Source organism: Talpa europaea, assembly GCF_964194135.1.
Source record: "Talpa europaea genome assembly, chromosome: 6".
Lineage (NCBI taxonomy): Eukaryota > Metazoa > Chordata > Mammalia > Eulipotyphla > Talpidae > Talpa > Talpa europaea.
Genome location: NC_140072.1, coordinates 3302438 through 3319510, shown reverse-complemented (window position 1 = coordinate 3319510; position 17073 = coordinate 3302438). Strand labels below are relative to the sequence as shown.

The window sequence follows — 17073 nt, the reverse complement described above, 5'->3', positions numbered from 1 at the left end:
TTGAAACACTAGGATAGCTTTAGTTTTCAGATGGAATTCAGAACTGGAAGGCATAAGACTGTGCTGGAAAATTATTAGTAAATACCTTTGCCTGCAAGGAAATAGACCAGAGCCAGGAAGCCACTGATGTGGTAACTAGGATAATACACTGAAGCCATCTGTGGAGCTCTTGGCAGGAATCAAATGGCAAAACAAGATCTGGAAGAGTGCTCATTGCCAGGTGCATGATCAAAAGGATAGACCCCTCCTCATCTGATGAAACTGGCTGGGTGCCTCAGCACACCCTGGGGAGTGTGGGGGAGGCTGGCACAGACAGAGCTCCAGGCCTAGGAAATTGGAGAGGACAAGCAGAGCGGCCAGGCCGGGCTCTTCAGGAGGGAATGAATGGGTGCCTGAAGGAAACGTGTTTTTCCTGCTTAACTGACTGGACTTTGAAGAAGATTGAGGCCATGTTCAGTTTTTTTTCCTTGAGAATTGAAGGAAGATGGAAACTGAGGGTTTTTCAAGTCATTTAATGTGGTGGTTGTCATTTTCATGAACAACAGACAGAAATGTAAAGCTCTTCATTCCTCCTCAAATTAGAATGGCTTAGGTTAGGCGTCATGCAGTTTTGAGTACTGAAGAGAGAATTTTAAGAGATTTGTTATATGAAGGAATGGCAAGGTGTTGAGAAAAGATTTTGCTGGCTGAAATTGCAGTGGCTCATTGGAGACTGATTCTGTTTCCCCCTTCCTCATCCTGCAGGACTGCTTGGTCCTCCCTCAGCTTGCATGATCTGGGCGCTGCCAAACTCAAAGTTAGTACCTCCCCAGGGAATGTTATGCCTCTAGTTTTCAGTGAAACTATTTTTGGTTTCCCAGAAATTTCCTGACATTCCAGTGCCTCAGGTACATGTTGCAAGTTTAAAAAAGGAGAAGAGTGGTGTGGTCTCGGGTGTCTTCCACCGGGTGAGACAGGGAGACAGGCTGGCGTATCTGTGGCGTGGGTTTCCAGGCCAGTTTGCGGAAAGGTATCTATAATTTCATGACATCAGCTCCTGAAAAGAACTGCGGGATGCCCACCCCTCTGCTGGCCTCTTTCTAAAGCCCAGGCAGTGTTGTCAGAAATGACGGCCTTATTGGCCCCTGGGAGGCGTCTCCAGGCAGACCCTCCCTGGCCCACTTCTCCGGAGGCCTTCCCCAGCGGGACAAAATACAGAACACGATGGTGCATGAAGATAAAACATTCTGAGCACATTCCTCTTGCGCAGGCCGCTGCCTCAGGCGGACGCAGCCTGAGAGCCCCTCGCCTGTGCATTCCGGCCAGGAGCGCTGACTGAGTCTGACCCCAGGGCGCTTAGCAGAGGAGGATGGCAGGAGCCCCTGTGCACCATCTGACCTGCGCCCTTAGAAAACTGCAGCATCCTGGAAGGCAGTTTGGGTGGGAGCAGCGCTTCCAGGGGAAAGGACACTGGAGAGACTTAGTAACCCCGCGCAGTGTGTGATCCTTGTGGACGCTTGTGGATCCTTGTGGACTCCTTGTGGATTCTTCTAAAGAACTTCTTTGTTAAGATACACTCTACATGCCGTAAAGTTAACCCTTTTAAATGGTAAAATTCAATTTCTAATATTCTCAGACTAGGGGAGAGGGCTCACTCCAAAACATCTATCACCCCGAGGAAGCTCATGCCGGTTTTGCCCACCTCCTCCTCCTCCCAGCCCCTGGCAGCTGGTCGCGTACACTCTGTTTCCGTGGATTTGCTTATTCTAGACCTTTCACGTAAATGGGGGAGTACAGTATGTGGCCTTTGTGTTTGGCCTTTTCGCCTGGCCACTCTCCACAGCCTGCTCAGCCCGCGTTGCCCATGAGCACTTCATCCGCTGCTGCTGAGTGACAGTCGGTCGGTGGGACGCACGCCCGCCCTCACCCTCTCAGCCTTCGGCACACTCTGGGTCCTTCCCACTTTTGGCTTTTACAGATTATTTGCTGCTGGAAACTTTTGTGCATGTTTTCGTGCAGACATGTGTTTTCAGTTCTCTGTCCTGAAGAGATAATTTGTATTTACGTGTTTGTTTGGTTGGCCCAGGGCCCTGGCCCTTCGATGCAGGCGCTCACCCCTTGGGTAGAGCCACTGCTGTGTTGATCAACTGATAGTGAGTAGCCAGTGCATAATCAGCTTAGATATTTATTTCAGTTTTGGGGTTTTTTTTTTTTTTTATTTGGGTCTTGTTTTTTATTTCATTTCAGTGTCTGAACTACTTTTACAAAAACTAAATCAGAGTTGGCATAATGGCAGGCAATCATTTTTTCCTTTTTAAATAAATCTTTCAAAATGTTGAAATTAAATTGCTCCTTTGCTGATTTGATTTTTAGGGACAAGAAGCGTTACAAGCAGAGCAACTCCAAATGACTCACAGTTACTCAGGAAAATGCACATAAACTTGGGTGCGCAGTTAGGCAGCTCACTAAGTTGGGGTACAGGCACATGCTTAGATGCATGCTGCACCCTGGGCTCCACTGCTTTGAGCTCTCACCCAGGCTAATGATCATCATTCTTAAGGCCCCGCTGTCAGGATTTGAGGATGCGGGTCGGGGGAACCTCTGAAGCAGCAGCGGAGGGGAAGTTTGGAAAGGCATTTCCTTTGAGTGTGTGTGTGCTGCACACTGGCCTTCAGAGCGGCCTGAGTCTGGCGGGACACAGGCTGTGTGATTGCAGCAGTCATCGTGCGTGGGCCTGGTGGCAGTGATATTTGCAGTCTGGCATATCTACATCATCTTTTACCTGCGGTTCTGAAGTCAGAAGAGCCTTAAAATTTTTTTATTATGTATTAGCATAATTGCTTCATTTGGGCTGAATAAGCATAATTGCTTCATTTGGGCTGAAATCTGACATGACGCAATGAGACACTTGCGAGTGTTTATTTATCCCAAATCACTGGCATGAATATGTGTGGATTTTCTGCAGAGATATTAATGAGCTTGATTATGGCCCACTGACCAGACCCCACTGACATTTAGGTACTGCAGAGCATTCAGACTGTGTGACATTTTTGAAATGCAAAAAATTCTGACTTGAACCTTTTTCTGGCCCTAACAGCTCCTGGTAAAGAGTTAGGGCCTCATGGTAAGAGCAACAGACTGCAGTCAGATGTGGGTACAGCTCTCATAGAGAAGACCCAGTACCTCGAGAGTGTGGGTTGCCACTGCTGTTACTATTTTTTATTCTGTTACTGTTTACTGTTGATCTAATTTCAGAACTGATGTTTACATCTCCTTTCGAATTTTTTGAAAATAGTTCTATCACAAAAGAATTAGGTAATTTATACAATTGCTAGGTGATAAAGCTTTTATATTCAAACTCTTCATTGTGGCTTGTTAGTAAGTGTAGTTCTTAGCTGCCCAGTGGTATTATTATAACATAAATAATGTTACATTGGGTTTCTAAGATTATAATAATAAGAGATCAGTAAAAGGTAAAATAGTAATTATTCTAACCAAGCATCTTCTTTATAATTAATAATAAATATATATTAATTTTATGTAGCATTAAACTCTATGTAGTGTGCCAATAAAATTTTACGGAATATGAATTCTTCTAGAGTTTTTCAAGGCCTACCTCAAGCAAAGATATTTCAGATGTGTCATCCAAATCAATTTTGATGTCTTACCTCAGCGTAAAGGACCCCCCCAGAATCACTTAAAGTTTGTCTGCTCTGGCACTAATCACAATATATTGTTTACTTGTTTTCCAAACTTTGTTATACTTACAATTGACAGTAAGCAGTTTGCTTGTAATAAATGCTTAGATAACATTTTTGAATGAATGAATGAAGCTGAAGAAATTAAGAATCATTTTGTCCTTCCATGCAAGTGTTACCGCATGTGAAACAGGTCTTCCTATTGGGAGCTGTTTTCTTTTTAGTAAATTGGTGCTGATTTCCTGTTGGGTTTTTGTTCTACTACCTATTTTTATAGCATATACTCTACCTGTGACTTCATCAATATCTGATTCAGTAAATGGTGATGGATGAGAATTGAATTAAAATCTACTTCCTAACATTTAATGGGTCTAGTTTCAGTCTCTGAAGTTAAAAAGAATTAAAAAGAATGACTTGAGCTCTTCCCCTGTGATGATGTGCTCTCTTTCATCATCACCGTTCTTCCCAGTTATCGTGTACACTTGGCGCTGTACTGTAGTGCATTCTGAGAATTTTGTAGAAGGGTGCTTTAAAAAATCAATGCAGGGCCTCCCTGGTGGCGCAGCGGTTAAGCAGCCTCTGCAGCGCCGGTTCAATCCCTGGCTGCTCCCCAGCCACTGGAGGAGGGTCCCTCATGGCGCGCAGACCTCTCCTGCCGCCCGCTGCTCCCCTCAGCAGTGTACCTCGGTCCTTCTGCCTGCTCTGCTCCCCGCTCTGGCTCTGGTGAATTCTCTCACCCTCCCGTGCTTTTGACTGTACCCAGTGCTTTTATAGATAGATAGATAGATAGATAGATAGATAGATAGATAGATAGATAGATAGATAGATAGATCAATCTATCTTTAAAAAATCAACGCATATGTAGGTTTTCCCTGTTAACCTAAGGTAGAACTTCCTATTTGGCAGATTATTTTTTAGCTTGGGGAACATGGTTATCATCAATTTGTACAGAGAAAATTTTAGCATTCCAAGAATAGGAACGTAGTATTTTCAGTGGCAGGGAAACCTGTACTTGGACATGTTACACACATCTCTGTGTTCTAATATCGTTATATTTTTATGTTTCACATGCATAGGCCCATTTTGGTTCAGAGTTATATATTGTCTGTCAGTACAATTGTAATAAATGGAGTAATTAAGAATTTTCTTACAAGTTTTTTAATTGTTTTTTAAATCATTAGTTAAAAGTCAAGATAATTTCACGTTTAACTGCTATTCTGTTACACTTTTTCTATTAATGGTAGGAACATAATGAAATTATTTTGTCATGCTCAGTAATAAATGGAAAAATGTAGGCATTTATACTAAGCATCTTTGATCTTTTGAAACCATCCTGTAGTCCTCAAGCTTTCTATAGTGTTTGCCTTATCACAGCTTTGGGAGATGTCACAGTGACTCTTCAAAAGTAGAGTGGGAGAAGGAGCACCCTTTTCTGTCAGCTCCCCTAAAAATTTTAGTATTAATATTATTTCCTCCCCACTCTTAGTCATTTTAGTCCATTACCAGGATATATGACAATTCTTAGTTTTAAAGCTCGGCACGTGAAATTAGCATGCTGCAGACCGGTGGTGTTCCTAGAGGCGGATGATCTCAGGCACGTGGTGTGTACTTTCATACACCTTAAGATTGGTCCTTCTGCGCCGGCGGATTAGAGCAAGCAGGTGCTTGACTGCATTTGGGTCATGAGTGGGGGCCTTCCCATAGCTTGTTGATAAAGATTCTGTCATATCTTGGAAGAGCAAGTGTTTCCACTTAGATTGTTTGATATGAGTGTCATTAAAGTCGCTAAAGAATCCGCACTATCTTTATAGGAAGTGCTTAAGAATTGAAAGTGGAAGGTCATTAACAGAGAACAGAAGTTAAAAGTAGAACAGTCTTCACCAGTTTCCTGAAACAAACAAAACTTTTCACGTGCTGAGAAACACAGCTAAGCCATGATCAGTCTTGCCTGAAGTCAAGAATGCGGCTCTGTGATGGCAGAGCAGAGCCTGGGGACTTGTGATGAGCGGAGCAGTGCGCCAGTGGGTGAAGAGGTCTTCCTCAAGTTGTGAAGCCTGAAATTATGAAAATAAATTAATATAGTTTTGAGGATTAGTTGAAGGCTTAACACAGGTTCTGGGTATGCTGGTAGCAAGAGAATTTAGACAATAGTTAATATCGCAGACATTATGGGCACATCTGAGATGTGGGGGTGAGGGGGAAACCCTCCTTGGCTAGCTGACTTCTGCTCGGGCAGCTAACTAAATGGTAGACCTTTGAGGAAAGCTCTATTATGAATAAAACCTGAAGTTCATACCAGTTAAATCGGTTATTTTTACTTTGTTATGGTTATTCTGATTTTTTTTTTCCTGAACCAACCCACTAGATTTGATTTTGTTTTTGATAGAAATATTTCCTCCTATAAAATTTAATGACCCTGAATTTGATTGCAGAGATTGTTTACCATAACCAGACCTGTCCCCCAAGAGGCAGTTTAAAACAGTTCCATTAGAGTACAGATAACTAATTGAAAAGAAAATTATGGAAAATTATTTAAAAAACAAAAAAGGAAAGCTATGTGAATGTAAGTTCAGATCTGGTCAGAAATTTTTGCATTCCTACCCTTCACGCCCCACGACGTATCAGTAAACACTGTATTCTCTTCTCATTGTTGTTTAAGTCCATGTTGATAACTGATGTATAGCTTTCAAGGGAAGCTACTTTAGGTTCCTTTGGTAGGCAGTGCCCCTGGCATAGGAAGCGGAGGAGACTGGGCTTTCATCAGTGGAGTGTTTCTTTGCCCTCTAGTCTTATGGTCAGGTGTTTGAGTGTTTTTGTCTGGATAAGGAGAATTAATTTTAAAATTTCTTTTGCCCCACAGGACCCTTAAGTCTGCTACCTTGAATACATGAAATCCATGAATGCGTTCATGTGTACTTTACCTATGAACAGATTTATTCATGAGGCATCTGCCAAGCTCTGCCCGCTCTACTTAGCAGGCACTCTTCTAGGCCCTGGCAGTTCAGCATTTAAAACAGACGAAATTCCTACTCTCCCAAAAGGGTAGTATCTTGGATCTTACATTCTAGAAAAATGATAAAGGTGCCTTTTTCTCCTGTCTAAAAGAAGACTGGCCTGAGGTTGTGCACTTTATGTGGTAGAGCTTCTCATTTCCAGACCTGTGACTGGGGAAGCACATACCCTGCGGCTGCCAGTGCCTCAGTCTCTCAGAGGGGGACCCTGTGATTTTCCCAGCTTGCTCGTGTACTCACTGCAACCTCTAGTCCTTTCTAGTGTGTACCTTCGGTGCCCCCACCCTGTCCTGGTTTCTCCAGCCCTCCTGGCCTTTCCTGTGGACGCCATTGCTCGCCACAGCTCTGTGTGCGCATGTGCACACATCTGTGCCTTCTGCTCCGGCTGGGCTTAGATGCCTCAGGCCACAGCTGTGTCTGGCCTAGCACAGTGCCTTACATGTAGTAGCATTTAGTATCAATTTTTGTTGGCTTAAAGCTATTGTCTTAAAATTTCATAAAATCATCAATTCCTTTGAAAAGTGCTCCACGTTGAATTTTAAAAAAATGCCTTGCATTTCTTGAAGAATGGTCTTTTGTGGTTAGAATCAAACTACTTAGCATATCAAACCCTTTACTTCTGTTTTTAAAAATTGTATTGATTGTCCTTATGTGAAACTTCTCTGGGGAGCTCCTTTTATGCTCAGTGAGTTGCTTTTCATGTTCATTAACCCCACAGCCTTTGGTGGGAGGGGTGGAGTCACCTTTCTAATCAGGCAAAATGATATGAGTAAATTGTTTGACATTATCTTTTTTTTCCAATAGAAAAGAATATTCCCGGCCGTTTTTCCTCATCATAACTCTTTCCCTCCTAGCCCCCTTCTCCAAAAAGTTTAAACTAGATTCAATAATTTTCATTAAGTTTTTTTTCTTGTATAATCTATGACTACCAAAATAAACAAGTAGGTGTCACTGGAACTTCCATTTCGTCAGACCCAGTGTCTCTGTCTGAAACCCCAGTAAGGGAGGACTTCAGCAGCTCAGCTTCCCAAGGAATAAGCATTGGCTTCGGGGGGGTGAGACATGCAGGGGGAGAATTTTGTCCACAGCAAGAAAAGTAAAAAAAAGCAGTCGCCGGATTTTAGGGAAGTAGTTGGAGTCAAACTGCACCATTCACATTTTGTTGGTTGGTTATAAATTTTATTCCCTCTGTTGTTCCTGGTGACTCACTTTAGATAGAGTCTGAAGAATTCTAGATACAGAATTTTAATTTTAAATGAGTTGGGTGAATTAAAGTGAACCATACAAGCTTGAGTATAATTAGAAAGTGAGTGTTAAAAAGAAACAGATTAATCACTTTAGACTTTTGTTTGTCATGAATGGCAGAATTTTTTAAATCCTGTATACCAAATACGCCTTTGTAGGTTCTGGTGCTGTTTTGAATGAAAGAGATTATGGATAAATGGATAGATGGTATTTAAGGACCTGAATTATTTATTTGTATTTAAATAATAGGACTGTAAGACTATTCATTACTATCTTTGTATCCAAGACTGAGTTTTCCTTTGTAAGCCTAAATTCCTCCTACTTTGTGGATGCTCTTCCATTTCATACACTTGCGGGTTAGACGCATGGCGGTTAGTTTTCCCTGCGTGTGGTGGAAACAGACTGCAAAGTCACGCGGCGTCAGCCTGCCAGTCGCTGACCCTCTGACCGCCCGCAGGTCTTGGGCCCGGCCCCGCGGTGGTGCTCCTTCCTGGACAGCCTGACGGAGGAGCTGGAGGAGAACCCGGAGAGTACAGTGTATGACGATTACAAATTCGTCACCAAGACAGACCTCGAAAACCTCGGTAAGAAAAGGTGATAAAATGTGTCTGGGGTTATTTTATCTCTACTTGGTTTTTTGTTTTTAATTTTGAACATTGAGGTGGTGGAGTCACCACACAGATTTTCCAGATCTCCTCTTTCTGCTGAGTGAGATGCTAAGCATAGGATATCTTGTTGCGGCGGAAAGAAAGGCTCAGATAAAGAAGCAGAAGCACGGGGATAGTAAAGCACCTTGCCAGAGGCTTCATGGTAGTAAATGTGAGGGTCAGAATTCAAACCTCGAGTCCATGGTCTTTAAGCCCCACCAGCCCCTTGGGAAAGCCTGACTACCCCAGCTGCCCGGCATGGGCGGGGAGGAAAAAGAGAACGCACTTTGCTCATCTTTTTCTTGAGAAAGGATCCGTGGCAAATTGTTAAAAGTGGGAAAACTTACAGGCAACTTAGTTGTATTTGGAACAGATATATACAATAGCAGTTGAATGTTCCAAACACATAGAATCAGTAGTAAGATTCTATGAGTAGAGATTCTATGAGTAGAGATTCTTAAACTTTATTTTTAACCTGTATCTCATTAGTTCAGGCAGAATTATTTTCTACCAAATCATCACCAAAATAGTTCTTTAAATTTAATGTACTCTCCTTAAAAAGGAAAGAATTATATCCAACCTTTTAGAAATTCCTTGTGGATAGACTCTACCTACTGAAATACCTTCTTCAATAAACTTCCCTTATTTCTTAAGTTTATTAACATTAAATTCTTGCAAGTTGCAACTTTTCCCAGCTGTGGCTCTTAGCAGAACCTCTTGCCTAGATTTTCCCAGAACAGGTTCATGGAATATTACTTGTGCCAAAGTGGCAGATGGAGAGCCCCCTTGGCTGGTCTGCGGGCATTAGAGGCACAGCCCACCCTTGCCACATAGTAGCTGTGTGGCTCTGTTTACTTCACCACCTCCTGCCTTGTGTTCCTCATCTCTAAGATGGAAATAACATCAGTACCTACCTGTAGGATTGCTTGGAGAATGAACCAGATATTGCCAAGAGTGCAGTACAAGTCCAACGTAACCAGTGAATGTCAACTGTTATTTTAAGAGACTTGTGGCAAAAAACAACAACAACCACCAAAAAAACAAAGTTTGGGAAACGCTAGGTCAAGCAAAGTTAAATACACTTCTTTATGGACTTTGTTGAGCCTTTAACATCATCACAAACTCTGTTTCCAGGAAGGAGAGGAAAGGATGAAACATTTCCCAAGCTTAATTGCTCACAGAACCTTTTCTTCTTCTGAAGGCCTCCCGGGACTTTCTGTGGAGCTCACTATGGGAAGTGCTGCTGTTGTCAGACTTTTGTCTAGAACTGTTTTAATGTGAAAAGCTTTCTCCTGGCTTTTATTTATAGCCTAACTTGGAATGGGAATAATGTGTGACATAAACGTAAATTTGACACTTACTAGAGGGAGCAGAAATGACAAAACCACCTGTGCCGCTACCTCAGTGCACATTGTTGTGAGCTGGCGCATTCTGTTACCGTGCAGCCCCCACGTCCAGATTCCGCTGTGGAGATCCACATGCTGTTGTTTTGCTAACCTAACATGTACTGAGATTTTCTGTTTAATTTTGCCTTTTGATGTCATTCAGTGATGTATTTTATATAGCCTTGTGATTTTTGCCTAGTGCCTAATGTCAGATCTGGACGGCTGTTTGAATTTTGGAAATCAGGGTAATGTTTTCCTTAGATGTACAATCACAAAGTATTATACCAGCCTGAACTGTTCTTCACTTGGTATATCACACAGAGCCTGGAGGCTGTTTTGAAGAAAGTCTCGTGCCCATTCTCTGTGACTAGTCAACAGCCAGTGAATAGACTCAACTTCTCAGACATAGGCAGAGCATCCTTGTGTGGTCACCAGCACCACTCCCTGTTGATATAACCTGCAGTGTCCCTAGGAAATATATTTTTCAGGGCATGACTCCCCACACTGATTGTGGTGACCTCATTATTTAGCCACGGTGGAGTATGTGTGTCCGCGGTATTTCTGTTAACGTGCACGTGTCTATAGCCATGGGTATAAATTTTCAGCTGTTCTTCCTCGGGATAGAACATGCCCCTGTGTCTTGTTGTTATGACAGTGTCCTTTGTTTTTGGATGCCCCCCAACCCACAACGACTGCCCCTATTTGGTAATATAAAAGTTAGCAAATTATTATTTTTTAAATCAAACTGGTTCATGAATTCAAAAATCTGAGAGCCTGTTATAAGGAGCCTTCCTTTACCACTTTGTCATAGTTCATAAAGACTTTCTGATCGTTTTTACGTCAAGTAATTGTCTTCAAAATAAGTGAAGACATTGCTGCAGTAGATTAAAATGTTGCCATTATTAAAAATCAGTAATTTTAATCCTTAAAATTTTAATCAAGATTTCATAAGGCCCTGCCCTCTTCTGATTAACTTTTCCGTAGGGCTCACCCATCTCGTTGGATCGCCTTTCCTCCGGGCATACATGCATGGCTACTTCATGGACATAAGGCTCTACCACAAGGTACACACAGACGGCAGTCGTTTTAGGTGACTAAGCGACCTGTACCCATTTCTTTGTCTGCTTGCTCGAATTCTCATAAAACATGCAGGTGATCGTAAGAGATCTGTCTATTCTTTTGCCTCACAGTCATGGTTTCTATGAAACATGGTACTAAATACAGTTATTTTCTTCACTTTGAAAAGGTGAAATTGATGGTAAATCCATTTGCTTATGAAGAATATAGGAAAGATAAGATCCGACAGAAGATAGAAGAAACGCGTGCGCAGAGAGTTCAATTAAAGGTAAATACTATCCTCACCCCCATGTGGGGGCAGGGGGAGGCATAGATATACACACAGTCGTTAGTACAAAGAAAGTGGCTGTTGTTCCTTTTCCAGATTGTTAAGTTTTACAAATGGTGAATGTGTGTCAACTGCAGGGAGTCTGGGGCGTGGACCACTTTTGTTCCGGCTCTTGAAGAACTTGTCAGGTTGCATCTTACTTGCTTTACCCTGGAACATGAAGCACTGGGTGGAGAAGAACATAAACAGCTTATGGCTTTATCCTGAGGGTTGTCATTCCTACATGGAGATATTTGCCTTGTTAGGAGTAGGAAATAGTACAGTTAGTATTATTAATAGAATTTTAGGGATTCCCTGCTACTCCAACCAGAGATTACAACATCTGGCCTCCTGGCATTAGTCAGGGGCCTAACCCCTGTGACCTCAGCCAGCCCTGTGACCCTGCCAGCAGTAGGGTTCCTACACTGGTGACCCCCAGTGGCATCCCTCCATCCATGCTGTGTCCTTCTCTGGGAATAGTGAAATTTTAAAATTGGGGTATCTTCTATTTGTGAAGTTACACTCCTTATAGCGCCACTGTTTTGAAGCTAAAATCTAGCATTTTTTTCCCCTCTACCAGAAATTGCCAAAAGTTAACAAAGAACTGGCACTTAAATTAATTGAGGAAGAAGAGGAGAAGCAAAAATCTACATGGAAAAAGAAAGTTAAGGTAAGTTTTTATATGGCTGAAAAAATATTGATAAATGGCATCTACATTTTCTTGATAGTAACTTGTATCTTTATTTTTTCATTTTATGTAAAAATACATGTAGTTCCTCTACACCCACCCGCTTATAAGATCTATATCCTTGATAGGGGAAGTTTGGAAAACAGAAAAGAATAGGAAAAAAAAAAGGCACCCATATTATTCTAATAGAGGAAGGCATCATTAATATTTTAGTGCATTTCCTTCCTGTCTTCTCTTAAAATCATAAACTCTAATAGCAAGATAATATTGCAATGGAAAGTATTCTGGTTTAATAAAATATCACACTGGGTTTCCTATTTCATTAAAAATTTCTTTGCAAGTATTTTTGATAGCTGCACATTCTTATGGATGTATTAGAACTTATTGATCCTTTTATTAACATTTACATTACTAGTTATTTCTTTGTGCTAACTAGATTTGCCTATAATTCCAGACGTGATCAATTTTTATTTAGATTTAGCACGATTGGGCGTATGCATGCTGGCTTGTAACTGCTACCTGCCTTATTTTACTGATAGGAAACTACACAGTCATAAAATGAATGAGGGTTAGTGCTTCATTTAGCTGATACTGTCAAGAGAGATTTTTCTTATTTTCTCAGATACATGTGGACGTCCCCATTCTTACCAGTCCTGTTTTCTCATCTGCTTGACTCTGGCAGGCAGATAACCACATGTGTTTGTTTTCTGGAAGAGGTTGTAAAGATCAGTTTTCTCCACAAAGCCTGCCGAACATGATGAGGCAGCAGCCTGATCATACAACTTTGGGCCAGCGGTATTGAGCACTCGGGTGATTTTTGTTTGTGTGTCTGTTCTCACTCTGTTGTCTCTCTGGTTTCCAGCCGGAGAGTTAAAGCCATGTGGATGCGGGTGGGTGCTTCATGTCCTTAGTTTTGTTCCATCCTCTCCAGAGATGCCAAGGGATTGCAACTCAGGAGTCTTGTTTCTGGCCTCCTCGCTCACTGACTGTGTCATCGTGGGTAACCGCTGTCTTCATTGGATCATGGTTTTTTCCTTGTATAATATGCAAGGATAGTCCCAGTAAGGGCATTCTTGCTGCTGCGATTGCTAATGGGTTCACGCTTTCCCTGTTACCCTCTGCCCCTCATCCTTTCTGCATCCTCGCAGCCAGGTCTATTATCTTCCGTAAATAACTACTGAAATCTTAACTTTTGGACGCCTTCCTCAGGTAAATGCACGATGACTTTGTCTCTCTTTACATTATGTGAGTTAAATACCCTGTCAAAATAGTTGCACACCCACCAGCCTCATTCACATCTCAGGGCTCAGTGGATCCCCTAGATGACGCTGTTTCATAATAACGTCATTTTGTAATAGTGCCGTTTGGTTATAAATGTTGATGAGGGAAAAACGGTTAGTTCTGGCCAGGGTCACTGTGTGGTTTGCAGTTCTCCCCGAGGCTGTGGGGTTTTCTCTGGGTGTTTCAGAGATATGCATGCTGGTCACTTGCATGTCTCAGAGGTCCCCATCGAAGTGAGTGAGGGTGTGTGTATTCACCCTTAGACGGAAGGGCCGCCCCTCCGGGGCTACCCCCTTGACCCAGAACAGCCAGGATGGCTCTGGCCGCCATGGTTTCTGAACTGGAGTAAGTGGTGACAATGATCGCGTGCAAGTTACTGTTTAGAATGTGTGTGGTCTTTATTTAGAAGGTTGGTCGTGTTTCTGTGACCTGAAATGTACTTAGAAGAACTTAACTCTTAGCGAATGTCAGCCAGCTATGATCACGTTGGCTTTGGTATCCGTCATTTCACTAATGTTGCAGTTTCTAAGAACCCGTTGATGGTAGCCAGCGAGGACTTGGTCTCTGTGAACGCTTAAGTCCATCTTGGCTGTGTTGACTCCTTCCCGCACGGACTCATGTTGCTGCTCCTGTCGGCCGAGGGTGAGGTGATTAGAGAGATGCCTTTCCAGCTCCATGATGTCATTTTATGAGCTTCATGGAAGCAGTCTGGAGCCCGCGCCATCTGCTACAGTGGGCAGAGCGGCACTATCCAGGCTCCAGATAAAAGCCTTCGATCTGTGTTCTGTGCAGAGTCCTTCTCATCATGTTTCCTGTTATGGATCCTGGGACACAAGTTAAAATTAAATTTTGTTACTCGGTGCAGCATAGCATAGATAGCACAGGAGCCTTTTTTTGTGAGGCTGTTCTATAAAGATGTGGGAAAGTCCCCTTCCCTGGAACCCATTACCTTTCTTGCATGGACTTCTGTTGATGCGGGAGCAGCCAGAGGGTTTATAACCTGGCAGTCCCGTGTGCACTGCAAAGCAGGTGGGTAAAAATGACCACGCGCAGGCAAAACTATCTCCCTGGCCAACGGGGAAATCGTGCTTACCCTGCCCCTTAAGGTGTTTTTGTCAGAGCATTAATGGGGTCACCCTGTGAAGAATAATCAGGCTCTGTGCTGTTTAAACAGCACAAACAGAGGAAGAACCTGAGAAGTCCTGGTCTTCTGTCACGAGACAAGTTTCCTTCAAGCTGGAAGCACCAGGCGCCATCTTTGCAGCCATGTCACCTGATGAAGTGCTACTAGAAAGTGGCGTTTGTGAAGTTGCCCTAATTGGCTTTTTGGTGGCTTGCTGACCCAGATCAGAGCTCAGTTATTTCTAGAAATACTCCGTCTTCTAAAAGCTTGAGACTTGTTAAGACAAAGTTTGTATGATTTGTTATTTAATAGTTTTATCTAATTAAATTGAAGGCCTTAAAAATCATTCATGATGTGACGAATCCTTCATTATAATCGTAAAGAATGCGCAAAAGATCTGTTAGCTCCATCAGCAGTAGACGATTTGACTTGCCATTGAACTTGGATCTTCAGACCCTCAGCATTTAATGGCTCTGATAACTCCTGATTGGGAGTCAGTGTGGTATTGTTACCTTCTGCTTTAGCCCCTGTGCAGCTTCACGGAGGCAGGTGGGAGAGTAGAGCTGCTGCCGACTTGACTAGAGGGTAGTAGGGCACGCGCCAGGCTGGCGGTGAACTGCCATGGATGTGACGCACCGGGTAATGTCTAAAGTGTTACCTGGACCTTGTCCAAGGCATTAATACTAGTTTATAGTTAATTCATTAATTCTTCCAGCAAATATGTCTTGAGCTCCGGTGTACCCAGGCGGCTTTGAGAGGTGTCAGTGATCCGTTGGAGTCGTAAAGATTTGAGTGTTGGTGATGCCAGTTTTCACGACGTGTCATTTCCTGCCTGTTAGCCTTTTCTGCCAGTTTTTTGTTACCGCCTTAAAGTTTCCTAGGCACGCTTCATGTCCTTAGATTCTGCAGCAGCTCAGCTGAGTGTGGTCCTGCTTGGCATCTTTAGGCCAAGTGTATTCTGTGGCCTGGAGACTGGACGAGGCATCTTCAGAGCCACAGGGATTGTTCCATACCCTTACGGATTTGCACTAGAGCAGTAGTTCATCTTTCTAGGGAAAAGGTATAGTCACACATAGACTCTCTGACTTGGATCAAAATAATACTTTTAAAGCTTTTTAGTACCCACTGAAAAATGGTGGCTTTCTTTTTCATTAGTTTTAAAACAAATAAATCCCTAAGGCAGAAGCCATGGCTCCTCCTTGCTGCTCCCCCTCAACTTTTCACCTCTCTTGAGATATGTTGGCCTTTGGAGGGCAAAGCTGTCTCAAAAGCCCTCCTTGACTTTTACATGACAGATGTTGTCTTTGGTGACCTTCCTTCGATGAAGTCATAGTTTGGACCCAGTCCGTGTTCGGCATTTGCGCTGCTGTAACTGCAAATGCTCTTCACAGCAAGGCAGAGCGGTCACATTTCCTGCACAACCTTTCTCTTCCCTGGGCTTTTTTGTTTGCTTTCCATGTAGTTATCAAATAACCCTCAGTTCTAGACAGTTGTCTCAATCTCATCTCAGGATACTGAAGATCAGTTATCTCATCACTGTACTTCCCTGAAGAAGCCTCTTCTACAGCCTTCTGCTCCTTTCAGAACCTTCAGGTCCACAGCCATCACCCTAAGGATTCACTCTGCCTCAGCCCTGAGCTGCCTGGATACAGAATTAGAAGAATCTTCGTGGTTTTTTTGTTGTTGTTGTTGTTTTTTTTTGGAGTCAATGTGATGTAGTTACCTTCTGCTTTGGCCCCTGTGCAGCTTCACGGATGCAGGCAGGAGAATAGAGCTGCTGCTGGCTTGAGTAGAGGCCAGTAGGGCATGCACCGTGTGAAGGCATAGTGTAGAGATTTTTGGACACGCATGTTCCCAGCGACAGCATATTTTCTTGTGTGCTTCTTTTCTTCTGGAAGTTCCTTAGAATTTATTTGCTCCTGCAAAATAAGAGAGTGTGCAGGAAAGAGGAAGAGTGCTGGGGAGTCTCTGCAGAAGGCGCTGGGCTGTTTTCTATCCAGAAATCACCCCACAGTGCTGGCCGCTTGGTGGGTCCTTTTAGTCTGAAAGAAGTCTTTCCTCACTGCAATCCTCAGTTGTTCATGTTTAATAGAGAGGGTCTCAAAAAGCAGAATGGGAGCTCCGAGGTGGGGCCCGGGCTCATCAGTCCTGCATGGTGACCTAGCCAGGCGCTCACTGGGTGACACACTGGACGCCGTATCTTTGGCCTCCTCTGCACTCAGAACTGGGCGCTGTCGTGGGAGCTTTGGGATACAGGCCAAGGTGGCTCTTCCACCCTAGCAGGTGAATGCTCATCAGATGCCGCCTGTTTCTCTTGCCCTTGGGCAGCCCTTGCCCCAGCCTCTTTGTCTTCCTTCTGCCATTGAAGCCTCAGGCAAGAACTCAGCCTTCCTTTCCTGCTTCCAGATGTATAATGGGTGAGTCGCTCTTTCCTGTCTTCCTCACCCTTAAGGCCTAGTCTTTTTTTTTTTTTTTTTAAGCCCCTTTTCTGATGTTATAGTGGCTTAGCAGAGGCGAGGCGTTCCAGCCACTTTACTCAGCTGTCTGCACAGTTTCATTTCAAAGAGCATTGGAAGAATGTTTTTTATATCAGTCACCCTAATATGTGTTCCTTTGTTGGGACAGAGTAATA

At 43.2% G+C, this 17073-nt stretch overlaps 1 protein-coding gene across 3 annotated transcripts in view; it reads left to right on the top strand.

The window, feature by feature from the left end:
• Positions 1–17073, top strand: part of NOL10 (nucleolar protein 10) — a gene marked incomplete at both ends in the record, with an annotated part of 71040 nt that overhangs the window by 40030 nt on the left and 13937 nt on the right. For all 3 annotated transcript variants that reach the window (XM_084234658.1, XM_084234659.1, XM_084234657.1), the window contains 4 exons: positions 8391–8517; positions 10950–11029; positions 11212–11310; positions 11930–12019. In XM_084234658.1, the coding sequence (XP_084090784.1) occupies positions 8391–8517; positions 10950–11029; positions 11212–11310; positions 11930–12019 (396 nt within the window). The remainder of the gene's footprint in view (positions 1–8390; positions 8518–10949; positions 11030–11211; positions 11311–11929; positions 12020–17073) is intronic.